This window comes from Delphinapterus leucas, chromosome 4 (assembly GCF_059928025.1).
Source record: "Delphinapterus leucas isolate spDelLeu-1000000601 "Yukka" chromosome 4, BTC_Dleu_Yukka2, whole genome shotgun sequence".
NCBI lineage: Eukaryota > Metazoa > Chordata > Mammalia > Artiodactyla > Monodontidae > Delphinapterus > Delphinapterus leucas.
This window is the reverse complement of record NC_143132.1, coordinates 95,545,733-95,564,750: the sequence shown is the minus strand read 5'-3', so window position 1 is coordinate 95,564,750 and position 19,018 is coordinate 95,545,733. Positions and strand designations below refer to the sequence as shown.

Here is a 19,018-nt window from a genome sequence, read left to right as displayed (position 1 = left end):
CATCCAGTGATTGTAACTGATCCTGCTGAATGTACTGTGGCAATGGATACTTTAAGCTCCCAGTGGAACACACACTTTAGACAAGCAGTAGGGTTCTTAAAGTGGCAATTCCATAGGACACCTCCTGTTTGGATAGAATGTTTAAATATGAGGTTGGGGTGGCGGGAAGAAGAAACTCAGACAGGCTGATACATAACATACAATTAGTCCCTTTTCACTCTTCTTTTACCCTTCTCATGCCTACTTCTGGGAAACAAGCTACTGGTATTTGCAAGTGGCAAAAAAGAGTGAGGCTGAGGGGTGGAAGACTTTAATTTGGTGCTTCTCCCACTGCCCAATTATGCTTGCTGGATATGGAAGATTATGGGTAACCGTGATACTGATCACGGATACGAGGTGACAACTACACTGGAAGTCTTGGTATGGTCCACAAGTCAGGAAGTGACAGAGATGTTCTAGAATAGTACAGTGTATAAAAGGAAGAAACTGCTGAGCCCCTGAGGATGAATCTGTCCAGATGGTGTTGATTAGATATGGTAAGGATTGGGAAAAGGGTGAAGAGTTTGCTTCAGGGACTCATCACACCATTCACATCGCTGTGGAAAGAGAACAGCAACTCTCGTAAAGAAGGAACACTTCAGATCCTGGGAGATCAGGGGTGGGGAAGGGACCACTAAACTCTCTTGCATTGTGTATCTCTGGAAGAATGCACAGAAAGAGGACGAAGATGGGAAGATGTATTTATTCTTGTACCTATAGAATTTTGAACCATGTATTTTATGTATTCTTAAAAACTATTAAAAATTTAAAGATTAAAAGAAATGTACCTAAATCTGGAACTAAAATCTAGAAATTAACATTCCCAGCTGTAAAGCTAGGGTGCTGTACAGTAAGAACCTAAAATATAAAAATACAAGTTAGATTTTCTTTTAACAGTAATATACAAATTAAGTTCTAGTATGAAAATGTTTCTAGGAATGTATATATACAAGAATAGTGTAAGCTGTTAAATTAACTTTATTTTTATTTAATATAACTGATGATGTTAACAGACAAATATATTTCAATGTAACAAAAATTATAATTGCTACGTTTACCATCTATATTTTAAAGGATTTCACAATTATTTTAATATAGACAAAGGCTTAATATTTTAATTTTACCCATTTTTGAAATGTAAAATATATGATTATAATAATACCCATACTAGATATCTTACAATTTTAAAGTTTTAGCTAAAACATATAAGTCTCTGCAGGTAAAAGCATGAGTTCTCTTATACCTATGACAAATAAAATGTATTACTAATAAAGTGCCATTGGATTAGACAATGCCATTTCAACTATTTTCTTTTTGGAGAGGAGGACAAAAACAGTATAGAGCTAGTAATTTGCACTATACTTTGTAACAAGCACAAGAGTGCTTATTTATAGTAGATATTAACCACAATAAAGAATTCCTTTCAAGAATGATCACAACTATGACTTATGACAAGCTGTATAGTCATCACTGAATAAAGTTTATATCCAGAGCTTTAAAAATGTGCAATCTTGAACTAAGATAAACTTAAGTCTACCAATATCAAGACACAGTTTTAGGGACTTTATATAAATAAAGCAATCTCTCTCAATTGTAAAATAGGTTTCGACCTGTTCTAAGGAGACAGAGATAGTGGTGGATGGTAAAGTTTGGCAAGTATGTTTTTAGAAGGTGAAAGCCTGATATGCATTGCTATAAGATGCATCTTTCATGAAAGGAAAACTTGCTAATTAGATGTATACAGCACTTTTCAGGCACTTGACCTCACTTGGTAGTTACCTTGATGTTCAGATGGTTATTTAATGAAAAAACATTATATAGAACTTCAAGTCATGTTCCCACAGAACATCTGTGTTCCGTAAGCTAAATCCAAATGTTCCCTGCTAAAATCAAATAATGCCATATACCCAATTCAGAGAAAAAAATTTAATAAAGTTAATAGATTGAATTTTCTCAATTTTAAGATTTTCCACAATAAATTTTTCTTAAGCTTTTGTTGCCTATTACTTGTCTGAATGGTAGGGAAAAAAAAGGCTTGAAAACTATGAAGTATTTTGCTTAGATGATATCAGAAAATTTTAAGCTGTTGCCAGTTCAATATAATATACTGTTCATGGAAATATGCTTATAGTTCATACATTTTCTGCTTAAGAGCCATATTTTCTCATAATAAATTTGTTCCTAGTTCATATTACAGAATTCAATATGTAAACATTTTAGTGTACCCAAAAAAGTACTATGAATTTTTGTTCTGTTGTCCCTAAGTATGTTTGAGAATCACATCAAAGTTTGGCTCTAAAACTATCTCTGGGTTCCAGGCCAAAGGAATGCTTTCAGATATATCATTAAGGATAAGGGTCTAAGATAAGACTACCAAATTCTTTTCTAAAATGAAAAAAAATATGGCAAGATTCCAGTATAGATGTTACTAATGTTCTCATTTTTTTCTTGAATATTTAGTATATGGTTTAAGTATGTTGATATTATGGATTTTTGTTTGTATGTATCACTCTATTATAATTTGGGAAAAATTTGCAATATACTTTCAGGCAGTTAGCTTTGAAATAATGAAACTTCAGCACTTAGCACAAACAGCCCTGAGAACAATGCATTCAAATTACAGTTCAACTAGAAATAATCTAATTGAGAAACTTTAAAGTACAAAAACAAATTCTGGAAAAGCTGTAAATTAAAAAAAAAAAAAACAGTTACCAACATTTGAGGCACTACCAGACTACAGTACTTTTAAGAGTTGGAATGACGTTGTAAAAAGAACAAACATACAAAGCTGTGTGCACATGCACACTAATTGTGCTATAATGAAAAGTTGTGTCCCCAAATTTTATAGCCTAAACATTTTATTGCAGCATCTCCTATTAAAGATTTCATGCTCTGGCTGCAGGAGAGTTCTGATAATTGTTATAAAGCATTGGTACAGAATTTTGTACCGTAAATGGAAACGTATTCAAGAGCTTGGTTAGCAATAATTTCAAGTGACTGACAGCCCTTGGAGGGGAGCACGAAAGAAACATCATAATTATGTTTATGATGCAAATGCTAAGTCAAAGTAGCAATAATTTGATCTATTTCAGAGGGTATACAACTTTGTAGCAAATAAGGTAAAACAAAGTCTTCACAGTAGAAATAAAATATGTTGTTCTAGAAAGAAACAAATATTCCACTTGTTACTATAATATTGTATATAAATTGGTGAAATGCCTACAGACAAAAAGGTATCACTGTATAATCTATCAATGTGACAGTCTACATTCTATATATGGTAACTTTGACATTTAACACATTTGCTACAAAAAAGTACAACAAATACTAGGAATCAACTTTTAACATTTCTGATGTCAAAAAAGAATGAAGTCACTTCTGTTCTGTTAAAATATATGTTTCCTGCTTCCTTTTAATACAATTTATAAAGCTTTTCTAACTGAAATATATTGTTCTAGAGAAACATGTACTGACTTATGTGAAAATAAACAGTCCCATATCTTTAAAATCTATACTTATAATTAATTATATGACAGAAGAGTATTTATACTCATTATAGTACTTAAAATGAAATATTTAAGCATAAATAGCTTTTGCCATTCAAGATATGAAGGTACAGATGCATTATTATAATTTATATATACTTACCTCACAATTGAAAATATATTTATGTGAAGTTTGACAAATTATGAAGAACAAGGGCATGCCAATCCAGAATTAATACTAAACCAGAACATTACTGTGGTTAACTGGGGTCATATGAATGACCAGCAAGTAACACAGACTGATAACTTTTTGGAGCTCCTGTGGGTAACAATGCCAACCAGTCACAAGTAAGATACATATTACAGAGTACTAAAAAACTAGAGCAGTATGTAGTAGATACTTAAATGGAATACTGGAAAGAATTTAGTCTAGTTACTAACTGTGCTTTGGATGGGCAAAAACTAAAATGTTATACTAAAAATGATTAACTACAACCTCAATATTTCTTGTGCTTTAGAATTCCTCTTGCATTTCCTTAAAGTATCTTGCTTCTTCTCCAAATGGGTTTGCTGAGGCCAATACAAGATTTAAAAGTGTGTGCAAATTAAGTAACTAAAACTTTGGGATCTTCTGTTCCTAATGCTAGTTCCGGTCACTGAGTAGACCAGTTACAGCGTCACACATATTTTCCTCTAGATGATAGGTACAAAGGCCTTTTAGAAGTCAAAGTATGATGGAAGAGGTCTCATAATGAGTCTTAGAGAATGAAGTTATTACTGAAATGGTGATTTTGTTCTAAGTTTCACTGCAATATAATGACTGGTATTGAGTCAAAGGTCCTCACAAATCCTGTGACAATGCCTAGAATTCTGGAAATATAGAGATATATGATCCAAAAGGCTAAACAGAAATGTAGCAGAATCACCTAAAATACTTTTTAAAATAATACTGGTTAATTTTAAAATATTTTTAAAATAATTGTTTATAGAATTCTTTCCTAGATATATTTCACACCAGTAACTGAATTAAGTCACAATCAGATAAAATACATATACTTCTTAAGTTAAATAATTATCACATAAAGTGACTTTTCTTCTATGATTCACTTTCATGTTAGAAAAAACATACATAAATTTAACAAATGTTCCAAATCAATTTAAAGTAAGAATTTCCAGTTTTGTCTAACAAATATTTTGATGTCAAAAAAGTCTACTTAAAAACGGCTGAAAAGGAGTGACTACTACAAATACCAACATTTATTCAACATAATTGATAAAAAGTGCTGCATAGTATCCTGTAAAGCAGGTCACTCCCTTAAATAAAGAGAGAAAACAAGAGTTAAAGGCAAAAACACAAATGGAAACTTCCTATTTTTATGTTGAATACAAAGGCCACAAATAAAAACCTATAGCTTTAACCAACATCCTTTGCCACTGTCCTTTGTGTCTTCCTTACAATATGACTTGCTAACAATCACAAAACAGTTTAATGCCTCTGTCAACCACAAGAAAGTACTAAAATCACCATAATATAGGTTATATTAAGTGTACCAGCAATTTGGCAAAGAACAGAATGACTGAGGTAATACAGGTGGGCTGCACATGGTTACTAAGATAACTGGCACTTTTTGATAACATTTTTGTTTAAGGATCTGTACTTGCCACACCCATGCTGAAACTCTGACAATTCCAATACATAATCTACTTATTCTATGATATTAAGTTTGAAATTAATGCAGAGCAATTCAACTTAAATGTGGTGCTTCAATACCACTAGATGCTACACTGTTTGATTTAAAACCCTGGTTTATTTATCATTTAACTAAAATTTAGGAACGATTTGCTCAGACAAATCACATCTGCTGAAGCTATCTTGTCTGTTTCTTAGACTTACATACTGAAAACCACAGGAAAGTTATAGGAAAGACACCTACAAAATTTAAAAAAAAGAATTATACATCTTGATCATTTTTTTAAATTACGAATTGCCTGCAAAACTAACTCAGCACAATTTCAAAACAATTAAAAAAGAAATGAGGTTGCTTATGAACGCCATAGCTTTGGTGACAACTTAGAACCAAACTTTAGATCTGCAGTTGATCCAGACCTAAACATTTTGCTCATGCCTGATGTTCCCATTTATTTGCAGGGCTTTATGGCTACAGCACATTCTTCACTCATTGCACACATGACAGACACCTAGAAGGAAAAAAATGCAGGCAAAAATGTATTCAAAAGGCAATACATATATAAGATATAGTTAATTCATCATACATTGGATATTTGTGGATATTTTATACATATTGATTTTGTAAAGAGGTATTCCAAGATCAAATAATCCACTTTTTTTTAGTTTTCTAAAGCTAAATTTCTCAAATTGTGGTTTTTAAGAAAACTTCCAGGGAACAGGAGAATAAGAACTATAAATGTTTCAATACTTATTAGACGTTATACTTCTGAGAATTATAACAAGATAAAGTAAGCCACCTTCACTCTTTAGTATTCCCATAACATCCTTTCTCATCCTTAAGAATAGTTCAGGCTGATCTTCAAAACAAATTCTGGATTGACAGTGTCTATGTAGTAAAAAATGAACTTTGATACTTTCTTTGGTAATGGCCATGGTAAAAGTTATCATGGGAAAACTGCCTAGTTCTAGAGATCATTTTCAACATTTCAGCAGTATTTAAAAGCTGTATTTCACAAATAGTATTTTATGCTAACTAGTTTAGGTCAAAGTTTTTATAAAGTGATTTAAAAAAACAATCTCTCCATAGGTCTTTACCTGTACATCTTCACCTGCATTATATTTTCCTTCTATTTCTTTGCCTAGTTCACCTTCTGGCAGCTTAAGATCCTCACGAACTTCACCAGTTTCTGTCAGCAGGGAAAGGTAACCATCCTGAATGCATATCAGCTATTGAAAGAAATTATATCATTTGCACTGATTAGATTACACCCACTCCTTTGTAATTTTTACATAAATTGCCAATTATATTAATTTTTATAAGTACACAGTAATACATTAATACATTTTTGGTGCTTAAGAATGCTACACATACAAAAGCATAAAATAGGTACAGACAAAAAAATATAAGTTCATTCCTTCCTGCACTCTCCCCTCCCACAAATCTCTAGGTTATTAAACAGTTTAGGCTTTTTTATAGAGTATCCTGAAGTTATGTACACAATATATAGTTGCTTTAAAAAATAAATGAGATATTATAAGTATTTTTCAGCAAGTTGTTTTCACTTAATATATCTTAGAAATCTTTCCGTTTTGGAAAATATGGACCTACCTTAGTCTCTAATCACTTCACAACTGCAAAGTTATACTGTAACTGATTTAACCATTTTTTGTATTAATGGGCATAAAAGTTATTTTCAGTTTTTCATGATTACAAACAATGTGTTTTATAATTTGATTATGAACAAACTGAAGTGGAAAATTTTTGGTCTCCAGCTCACTGCTAACAACACTAGATTTTTTAAAAAAGAAAAACATTAGCTTGTTGATGACATTAATGAAACAAAACCAGTCATCAACCTAACCTGCAAAAAAGCACAGTATTGATATCACTGAATTTCTTTCATTACAGGTATGAGGAAACAGCCAGGCCACATTAATTTATTCTAAAAGCATGTACACCATCAGTGTGCCTAGAATTTTAAGTTTTTTTTTTAATTGGGGTATTATTGCTTTACAATGTTGTGTTAGTTTCTACTGTACAACGAAGTGGAATTCCCTGTGCTATACAGCAGGTTCTCATTAGTTACCTATTTTATACATATTAGTTAGTGTATATATGTCAATCCCAATCTCCCAATTCATCCCACCTGCCCTTTCCCCACTTGGTGTCCGTACATTTGTTCTCTACATCTGTGTCTCTATTTCTGTCTTGCAAACAGGTTCATCTGTACCATTTTTCTAGATTCCACGTATATGCGTTAATATATGATATTTAGTTTTCTCTTTCTGACTTATTTCACTCTGTATGACAGTCTCTAGGTCCATCCACATCTCTACAAATGACCCAATTTCGTTCCTTTCTGTGACTGAGTAATATTCCATTGTATATATGTACCACATCTTCTTCATCCATTCGTCTGTCAATGGGCCTTTAGGTTGCTTCCATGACCTGGCTATTGTAAATAGGGCTGCAATGAACATTGGGGTGCATGTGTCTTTTTGAGTTATAGTTTTCTCTGGGTATATGCCCAGTAGTGGGATTGCTGGGTCATATGGTAATTCTATTTTTAGTTTTTTAAGGAACCTCCATACTGTTCTCCATAGTGGCTGTATCAATTTACATTCCCACCAACAGTGCAAGAGGGTTCCCTTTTCTCCACACCCTCTCCAGCATTTATTGTTGTAGGTTTTGTGATGATGGCCATTTTGACCGGTGTGAGGTGATACCTCACTGTGGTTTTGATTTGCTTTTCTCTAATAATTAGCGATGTTGAGCATCTTTTCATGTGCCTCTTGGCCATCTGTATGTCTTCTTTGGAGAAATGTCTATTTAAGTCTTCTGCCCATTCTTTGATTGCATTGTTTGTTTTTGTGATATTGAGCTGCATGAGCTGTTTGTATATTTTGGAGATCAATCCTTTGTCTGTTGATTCGTTTGCAATTATTTTCTCCCATTCTGGGAGTTGTCTTTTTTTTTTTTTTTTTTTCTGGGAGTTGTCTTTTTGTCTTGTTTATGGTTTCTTTTGCTGTGCAGAAGCTTTTAAGTTTCATTAGGTCCCATTTGTCTAACAGGTTTTATAAAAGGCAATCACCCATCATACCAGATGCTACCATTGACATACACAAAAAGAGTTAAAGACATGGTCCCTGGTCCCCTTTAGCCCCTATGACATAACACAGGCATACCACAGAGGTAGAGTTTCAAAGCTCTCCTCTATGGCACTACCAACTCTGGCAATGGCTTTCCACAGAAACCCCACCTACCACCAGAGATTTCAGTTTTTACACATGTCTACAATCTCAAAAACAAAAAACCATCCTACTGAGCCACCACAAACACTTTTAATTAATCTTTTGGTCACTCAAACATTTGTGAGGTAGTTGGCAGTAAAGCGGGAAGCAAGGAGGTTGAGACAGAAGTGTAATTTTTAAACAATTAACCACAGGCTCATCTTTTTTTATTTCAGCTCTTTTAACAATTCCCTGAAGTAGAACTTGTCAATTTCAAGAGTTAAAGGTTCCCACTCCACTAGTGACTGAACCACATAAACCAAATAATAATACTGATATTTTGGTATTTATATGGTATTTTATTTTTTAAAGGGAATTAAATAAAATAAGCCATGGGATGAAATATAAAGCATTTCAAATACAAAAAGATACAGACATATTATAAAACATCTAAAATATATATTTATAAGTATTAAATATTAAAATAAATTGTTATAAGAAATAAAATTTAAAATTTCAAAAATAAGCTAAGCTACAGAAAAGTAAAATTAAATAATAAAAGTAAATTATTTGATCTTAAATAAATTATTTAAAATTTTTCAGATATTGAGAAAAGTTGCAAAAATAATGCAATGAAATCCTTTATCTTTTACCTAGATTTACTCTTTGTTAACATTTAACCACATGTGCTATTTTTCCCTCTCTGTATATATGGAATATATAAAATGCATACCATACACATTCTTATTCTTTTCTTATTTTTGCTGAACCATTTGAGAGTAAGTTTCAAACATCATGACTCTTCAGCAATAATACTTCAGTGTGTTTTTCCCAAGAACAAAGACATATTCTTACATAGCCACAGTTTATTTTTCAAAATCAGGAAATTCAATATTGCTAACATATTATTCAATATATAGTCCATATTCAAATTTGCCAATTGTCCCAATATTGTCTTCGATAACAATTTTTCCCTTTCAACTCCAGGATCATGCCTTGTATTTATTTGGCTGTCATGTCAGTTTAGTTTCTTAATTTGGAACAGTTCCTGACCCTTTGTGTTGCATGACATTGACATTTTTGACGAGCACAGGTTCACTGTATTATAGAATGTTGCTCAGTTTGAGTTTGTTTTCTAATGAGTCAGCTAGCGCATTTTTGGAAGGATTACTACATATATGATGTGTCCTCAGAGTATCACATCAAGAGGCAAATTATGTCACTATGTCCTATTACTGGTGATATTAACTTTGATCACCTGGCTAAGGTAGTATCTGCAAGATTTTTCCTCTCTCAAGGTACCACTTCCCCTTTTGTAATTTTCAATCTTGAAAAAAAAGCTAACGGTGTCATTTTTGTGTTTCAAGCATATTTCTGTGCAACTTTTTCAATCTTCCCTCAAAGCCCTCTCTGACGCTGTAGAGCTGGAAGGAGAGGATGGTAAGAAAACAGTTATAAGTCAATTCTAAATATTTCCTTCTGATTCCTCACCTGTAAGCAATCTACTTATTTGATAACTTTGAGATGTTTATGAACAATTTTTTTTTGGTAGAGAGAGCAATCATTTTGCTAATAGCAAGCAAGGAGACAGGAGAGGGCAGAGTCAGAAAACTTGTAATAGAGGAGTCAGGCATGCAGTGGTGTAGCAAGCTGCTGAATGACATTTGAAATTATACCATACACCCAAAATAGTAGTACCAGAATGTGGTATCTGTCATTTCCTACTAAAAGAATCCAATGTATGGTGCTATTTCTCTCCATAGGGCTCCTGGGAAAATGGATAATTCCAGGTCCACAGTAGGAAGTATACAAGATCAGAAAGCATGGTGCTATTAAAGACCACTAGGTCCATATCAAAGGGATTCAGGAGCTAACCAGAATAAGGTCTGGAATAAAGAAAGAACAATTTGATAATCAATAATGATAATAACTACAATGGATTGAAACATAAATGTGTTTAAATGCTTGAGTTCATAGTGGAAAAAAAAATTTCACTGGTCATCTTCAGTAGATGCCAGGAAACCAGCTAATTTTGAAAACTGGTACTTAAAGGGAAAGAATCAAGTATTTATACTGGCTTTCCTATTATACACTGTACCACAGGGTAAACAAAAAAGCTGAAGGAAACCTTCTCTTATAGAAGTGTTCTGGCTTTTAAAGAAAAAAAAAGTAACAGATGATTACTTTGTCTCCTTTAATAAATTAATGGATTGAGGCAATTATATATCTAATAACATCACAAAAAAAGAAACCATCAGGGGCTTCCCTCATGGCGCAGTGGTTAAGAATCTGCCTGCCAGTGCAGGGGACATGGGTTTGAGCCCTGGTCCAGGAAGGTCTCACATGCCGCAGAGCAACTAAGCCTTCGTGCCACAACTACTGAGCCTGCGCTCTAGAGCCCACAAGCCACAACTACTCAGCCCATGTGCCACAACTACTGATGCCCGTGCGCCTAGAGCCTGTGCTCTGCAACAAGAGCAGCCACAATGAGAAGCCTGCGCACGGCAACGCAGAGTAGCCTCCGCTCACCACAACTAGAGAAAGCCCACACACAGCAACGAAGACTCAATGCAGCCAAAAATAAATTTAAAAAAATTAAAAAAAAAAAAAGAACCCATCAGACTCATTTACTTGATGGTTGCACAGAATATCACCTATGGAGTAATTTTTGTTAAAGAAAAGAAGAAGAAAATAAAAATCTAAACTGGATCTGATCAAGTCTGTACATCTAATTATCAATTTTCAGGAAATATATGGGACAAAGGAAATGCAATTAGCAAAATACAGACTGCGCGAAAGTTTACAGAACAACTTATCTAGTTTCTTCATCAAAAATGGAGAGGAAGAGAGAGAGAGAGAGGGAGAAAGAAGGAAGGGAGGAAAGAGAGGGAAGAGAGGCTCAAATGCATGCCTGAGAGAGGAGAACCTATAAAGTAGATTTAAGAGATACCTCAACCAATTTCAATGCGTGGACTTTTATTTAGGTCCTGATTTAGAAAAACTGTAAAACAAAAACAGTAACTATCACATCTGAAAAAGCAAACAAAAAAACAAAGACAATTAGGAAAATGTAGATATTGATTGGATATTTGAAGATATTAAGGAATTACTAATTTTGGGGGTGCCACAGTATGCTTTCTGTTTTTTACAGCCCATACCTTTTAAAAATGTGTAGCAAAATATTTGCAGATGAAATGATAAATGATATAATATCTGGGATTAGCTTCAAAATAACCAAGAGGTAGAGGGTACAGGAAATAAAAATAGATGGTGGGGTACAGGTGAAACAAGATTAGTTATGTACTGATAATTGTGGAAGGTGGATGATGGGTACGTGAGGTTCATCAGATTTTGAAAATGTTCACAATAAAAAGTGAAAAAGAAAAATGCTATGGTATATCAGAATTCTAGAAAGAGCACTATAACCACTAAATAGTTGGGGGTACAGAGAGCTGAGGAAGCAAAGCATGAACTGAAAGGAAGGATATGGGGAGAGTAAGTGACTGCAGATTCTATCCATGATGTGGTCTGGTAAGAAAGAACATGAAAAAGAAGAATTATGGGGGAACTTTTTTGCTTGTATTTGTATTATTGGTATACAACAGAAGAAGGCTGGAGAAGGAATAGCATCATTACAGGTGGCTTAGCCCTAATTTCTGAATTTAATTTTATTTCTCAATCTATTTCAAAACAGTCAGACTTTTAGGTAAGACTTCCTCCTTTCTCCTTCTTCCTTTTCCTCTTCCCGCAGCACTCTCAAACTACTTCTTTAGAGCTGCTGGTCCCTGGGGGGAACTGAATGTTTGATCATTGTTATCAGACAACACAAGGAAATAACACTATCATCAACTAGAGTGTTATCTGACACACCAAGCCATAAAGTTGGGTATGCACAGCAGCACTCCATCATCAAGTAGAAGCTGCATATGTGAGATCAACTTGAGCAGCTCCTGAAAGCACCAACAAGTTGTATGAGACTTGGAAGCACCTTCTTCCGCAACATCCACAATTTCTCCCTCAACTTGTACCAATGACTTTGTGGGGAGTTCCCTATTACCACCTGACTGAAAAACAAAATTCAGAATGGTTTCTAGATGGTTATGCGTAGTCTGATGAAACTATTCAGAGGTGGCCCTGAAAGACAGTGGGGATGAGAACTTCATGTACTGGACTTGAAAGAAGAGAGAACCAAAGGTTTGGATTTACACTGATTATGGGCAAGGGCTAAGAGTATGGATGGAAGGTCAACAAAACTGAAAGAAAAAGATGGGAAAATTGCTGACAATAAGGTCTGGGAAAGTGGTACGCAGAGGGTCCTCTCCAAATAGTTAGAGAATCTGTCCATATAAATGCTTACCAAGGGGACATGCTACCGAGGAGGCAGACAATTAGGTGACAAGATGATTCTACCTGTGAATGTCATTTAGCTTCTTTTTGTAGTCTTCCCAGTCCTTGTTCAATTGGCTCACGAACAATTGGCCACCATGGCATGGGCTCAATGACACCGGTTTTCTCTCATCAAGGCTGATCTGACTACAGCCACTGCTGGTACCTCATAGCAGAGACCAATACAGAGTCCCTCCTATGGCACCATTTCCCCGGGGGAAGAGCCAGCTACCTGGTAACATCGTATACCCTCCATCATGGAAGAGGCAGCAGTTTGTGCTCACTGTAACAGATCCTTACTCCACATATAAACCTGCCTTTGCTGCCTGCAGTGCTTCTGCTAAAATCTCATGTGTGGATTTGTAAACTGTCACATTACTGTCAGTACCTCACATAGTATCATTTCTTGCTAAAAAATTCATTTAACAAGCAAAATAAAAAGACAACAGGACAATGCTCAGAGAATTCACTGGTCCATGTCCTCCATCATTCTAAGACAGTTTGCCTGTGTGCATTTGCCTATTGAAGACTCATCTTTGCCTCCTGCTGAATGACACACTCTGGGCCTGGGTGCTATTTTACAGGTTAAATATATTCCAATACATGGTACTATTTCTCCCATAGGTAGAATACACAGGTCTAGGAACCAAAGGTAGGAAGGAGACTCTTCTCACTATTACCCTTAATGATACTGTAGCAAAATATCTGTTTCTTGTCCCTGCAGTACTGGGATCTGCTGGTTTAGAGGTTTTCTACTCCAAAGAAAGACTGCTTTTACCAGGGAACACAAAGATTCCACAGAACAGGTATAAATTATAAAAAGACTTTAGGCACAAGGAATTCATAGCATCATTATTTTCTTTGTTGTTCTATTTTAGTTGCAACAACAAAATTCAACTCCATATCCAAAAGACATATCACTTATTTGAAGAATATACTAGGATTTAATATTCACAGTTTCGGCAATTCATCAATAATCCAAAGATGCACAATATACACTTTAACATGTCCTGTAGTGATTAGTTTTCCTTCTGAAAAGTGGTCTTTAAATGACAGGTTAAACTTTAGTAAATGCAGAAAAGGCATTCAACTTGTGGTGTAGTACACAGGAACACAGAACTTTCTAAAGAAATATGACTCAAGTGCGTACCAGAGTTTGAACAAGTGTTTCTATATTTAAGAGTCTGGGGATTCCCAAAGGTGTCTGGGTGTATTTGTATTTTACACCATCAGTGAGCCCCAGATAACCATAACTACTTTTGGGAGAAGTGATGGAAATTAGCAATTCCAATCCAAGCTACATCTTGGAATGGAATTCAGGAGACAATTTTCCCTTCATTCTGAACTTATGTTAAAATATGTAAAATTAAAATCGTAAATATTGATACATTTCTTTTCCTAAACAAAGACTTACTTTTTAATTATTATAATGAACAGATATATATATTTCACTTTAGCTGACTGTCAAACTGGCACTTGAAATACTGAATTCAGCAAATACAAAGGACTACAGGTAGCTAAATAATAAGTAGAAATTTAATCAAGGCACTTGGAAAGGTGAGTGAAGACCACCATAGGACAATAAATATAACTGGAAAGGCTCATGGAACTAATTTTTTCTAATGAACAGAAATAAGTATTCTATAGTGACTTGATAATGAAGGGATGTGATCACTGAGTGCTCACTCTGCAAGGCACTATTCTAAGAATTAACTAATTAAACCTCACAGTGATTCCATGAGGAGTTTATTATTCTTATCCTTATTTTATAAAGAAAGGCAGGTGAGAGATTAAATAACTTGCCAACCAAGGTCATGCAGTTAGTAAGTGCCAAAGCAAGGATCTGGACCCAGACTGTTAGGCTTGAGTCATTCTCTGATCCGCTCTGGAATACAGACTACATACCAAAGGCTGGGACTACGGCGAGGCAAGTGAGGCACTTGTCTTGGGTGCAAAATTTAAGGTGGCACGCGCACACACACACACACACACACCCATCAGTGATCAGGTTAATGTAATATTTTTAAAAATTAGAATTAATGCATAAATTCTATAATGAACAAAATATCAGACAGGATCAGGCCCCTGTGTGGCTTGGCATTGTTTCTGGTACTGTCTTTATTTAAAATTTTGTGCTTGAGGCAAGGGCCTCACTCATCTCATACCCCTCATCCTAGTCCAGGTCCTGCTTTATCTCAAAATAAAACCCAAACCAAAATTTTCCTTTATGTTAAATCTTGAGCTCCAATCAATGACTGGCTAATTTGATCACTGTAGTAGTCATCTGAACTACTTATGCCATCTTTCTGAAACACTCAAGGGCAAAAGCTTTGTATGTTGAATGAATATTAATGAATATTGAATATTCAAAGCATTCACACGTTAAGGATGAAAACAGAAATCTGTTTTTGGCAAAAGAAAATTCTATGCTTAGCTTTAGTTGGCTGTACTATCTTTACCTCATTGAGTAATCATGTATGCATTTAACAAATGTTTATTGAGCATCCACTATATGCCATGTCTAAATTAGGTGCTCCAAGAATAATGGAATGATTAAGTGAAGTTTTTATACAGAAAAAGGGGAAGCAGAAAAAAAAAACTACTTTGAGGGAATTATGGAGGACATTTTCTCATTAATCTTCATATTATCCCTCCTTTGTAGATGAGAAGACTGAGGCTCAGAGAGGTTGCGTAATTTGTCCAACATCACCCAGCTTGAAAGTGGCAGAACTAGATCAAAACTCAGATCTGCGTGACTTAAAAAAAACCTTGCTATTATTATACTAAGACAATTCAAATTTCTATGAAGACTTCAAAGCAACCTAGAAAACATTTGTAAGTGGGAAAATGAAAACATGAAACTGCTTACTAGATTAAAACTGTGCAAAAATATGTTTACATATGGACAAAAAGTAAAAGGAAATCATTGGATAATTGCAGTTAATGGTGACATTCTTTAAAAATTATACAACACAATATGAGGTATAGAAAGGAACAAGTTTAAATTGGGTAAAACGAATTCGAGTGTCACACTTGTATTTTTCACTATGTAAAATGAAAAGAGTTCTATATATAGTATGTTTGATAAAGAAATTGCAGACTTTCAAGAAAGACTTTAGTTATGATTAATCTGAGCTCCCACATTCTATGAGGTCAGTGGTTTGGTTACCATCAATACTCCAAACAAGAAAACACTATCATTAAACATGACTTATCCAAATGCATAATTGGAACTAAAACTTGCAGTTTATACCTATAATTTAACAAAAGGTCACAGCATGGTCACTGAATACAAATAAAACAATTACGAAGTTTTTGTATTTTCTTCACCATATTCAGTGACCATACACCTTATCCTTTGTGTTTATGGCTTTCAACTTATTTCCCTATTTAAGAATACCAAATTCTGACACACATTAACTAATACACACAAATTTGGTTGGTGGAACATGAATTCCAACAATTTCTTGAGAGTCTTAGGTCTGGTAAGGGAAAAGAAATACCTGGAAAGTATTTACAACAAAGAGAAATAATTTACAACAAGGAAAATAGTAATTTTACTAAACATTGGACTCACAATATGGAGTCACTTGATTTGAGAAATAATAAGTGTTCAAATTTTTTAAAATGCAAGAATGTTAAAAAGTGGCAAACTAGCAGTCATCCTAGATAAGGTACCAAGTGTTAAATAGCACTATCTATTTCTCCAATTTCTAAAATAAGTGGTACTTAACAATTGGTTAGAAAAACCTACAAAACTACTTGTAGGTTTTATTAAATTACAATGGACAGTAGAAAATATTTGCACCTTCAGGAAACAAGCAGCATTCTAAAGGAAATTAGTACTTACTTGATAATCATTTCTCTTAATATTTGGAACATCCATGTTGTGAGTAGAAGGGCAAATATCTTCATATTTTTTGCCCGTGAAAATATCAATTCCAACAAGGTGAACCTAACAGAGACGGGAGAACAGGAAACTGTTTAATCTTTGCCAAGATACCACTCATTACATACACAGACGCATAATACTAAAGCTGATTATGACAGATTCTTTCTCCTTCCAAGGTCATCTAATTTTACTTTCTTAAAAAAAAATGTAGTGGTCATACAACTGAGAAGCAGTGAACAACTAAACAGTATCATGACATATCAAGACCCAATATCATATAGTCTAGTAATTCAATCATAAGAGTGATTAAGAACAATGAATTTAGGTTCGTTAGAATGTTAGAACAGGTTTTCTCATTTGTAAACTGAATAGATTGTCTAAGTCACTAGGATTCAGGAAAGTTTCAGTTCCCAGTTAATGAAACATTATAAGGGCCCAAGAAGGAAATGTTACCTTTCAGTATTCAAATAGCTGATCACCCAGTAATTGTGGGAAGAAAAAAAAAAGTGTCATTATACACTTATAACTACAGAAACCTCATGTTCTGTAATGGAATACAAATGATCAAAATCCCAACACCAAGAAAGACCTGGAAGGGCATTTACCTTTGCATGACCGTGCTTTCCAGTTTTGGAAGTTGACATCTCCACTATTTTGCATGGTCGTCCTTTGAGCACCACGAAGCCGTTTTTGCGCAGGGCCGAACACTGCATAGGGTAAGTGCTGGAAGCCCCAGCATCTCCAGTAGTGAAATCAATTTCGTCCGCCATGGTGGGCTGGGGAGATGGTTGCTTTTCTGAGGGTACTATGCAAAAAGTTTGTTTGCTTTTTAACAACTGGCATGCAGGCAGGGAAACGCCTCATTTCGGAGAGGTTACGAGCCACGCATCATGGATCTATTATTTTTGCATTTATAGAACACCCACCCAGAATAGTGGGGACTTTCTAACTCCGGCCTTACAAACTTTTCCATCCTTCGGTGGGGAGGTGGGAGGGAAGTCGCAGAAGAGCTCGTTGAGGGGGGTGGGGATACCCGCCCAGGGCGCTCACCCGCGCTGGGGGCAGCAAATCCCGGCCCCACCGTCCCACTGCAGGAGGAGCCGGTGACTTTCCCGCACCGCGCCGCGCCTCCCGGCCCTCCGCCGCCGCCCGGATCCTCACTGCGGGGGGCCCAGCCCAGGCCTCATGTCCCCACGAAGGATGGAGATAACAGGACCTGGCCAGCAGCACCTGGCCCTCGGGCAGCGGGAGCGCACTTCTCCCCCCAGCCCGCAGCGCCGTCACTTCGACCTCTCAGACGCCCCCTGTCCTGCCGGCATCCCCGGCCCGGCCCGGCGCCTCACGGGCCTGAGCCTTGGCGGGTCCCGCGCTCGCCTCGGTCCCCCTTCCATCCTTCCTCCTCTCCACGGTCGGGGCTCGGCTCCGGCCGCCTTCCCCGGCCCTGCCTCGCTCCGGTCTGAGCCCCACCACCTTTTCCCAGAGTCTTCACCTTTCAGCAGGGAAAGAGCGCCTTTCGCCTGCGTAACCGCGCCAGTCTCCCACAGCTGCGGCGGCGGCAGCGGTGGCGACCTCGGCAGTTCCAAGACACGGGGCGGGGCCGCCACACTTCCCACACCCCGGCCTCCCCGCCCTTTCCCGCCCCCACATCAGCCCTACTTCCGGGATAGGTCCCGGCGCGTCATAGGCACCGCCCTCTCGCGCTACCATTGGCTACAAGGTTCCCGAGGCCCCTCCCAGTCACGTGAAGAGCGCCCTGGCAACCCCACGTGCTGCGGATTAGTGCACTTCCGGCGTGAAGAGCACTTTCTGGAGTTCGGTTGCTGAGGGTAAACTAGCCGGCAAGGAAACTTGCTCCCTCAAACTTTTAGGTTCGTTACGTTCGGGTCCCAGTCGAAGTTAATGGGAACCAAGCCACGCACTCGGTGGCCCTTGATGTCAGGTGCGTGGCGGTTGTCATGTGACGGCTGCCAGAACTCGCGACGCATGGGCCTTCAACGGTTGTGCCTCGTGACAGTGGAGGGAACTTTGTGTTCCAACTTCTGGCCCAACTTGCAGCCATACTTGGCGTTGAAAACCATGCTTCTTCCTCGAGGAAGAGCGTGAGTGCAGTATTTTATTACGTGGCTCCCGCTGTGGGTTTTGCGGGGGACCCTAGCCACCCGTGATGAGATTCCAGCAGCCACAGCCACTGCTGCTGCCGCTCCACCAGGATCCACCGTGCTCCCAGGGGTGGGAACTCCTGAGACGTCTGCGACCTAAAAAGCAGCGGTGAAATGACCTAACTAACTCTTCACA

At 36.7% G+C, this 19,018-nt stretch overlaps 1 protein-coding gene across 1 annotated transcript; it reads right to left on the bottom strand.

The window, feature by feature from the left end:
* Positions 1 to 989: 989 nt before the first annotated feature.
* EIF5A2 (eukaryotic translation initiation factor 5A2) lies at positions 990 to 18,350 on the bottom strand. The gene is made up of 6 exons (XM_022572400.2): positions 18,213 to 18,350; positions 17,329 to 17,528; positions 16,682 to 16,786; positions 6,310 to 6,441; positions 5,632 to 5,723; positions 990 to 4,838 (listed from the first exon to the last, which is right to left on the bottom strand). The coding sequence occupies exons 2-5, from the start codon at positions 17,491 to 17,493 to the stop codon at positions 5,664 to 5,666; spliced, it is 462 nt and encodes a 153-aa protein (XP_022428108.1). The 5' UTR covers positions 17,494 to 17,528; positions 18,213 to 18,350; the 3' UTR covers positions 990 to 4,838; positions 5,632 to 5,663.
* Positions 18,351 to 19,018: the final 668 nt, after the last annotated feature.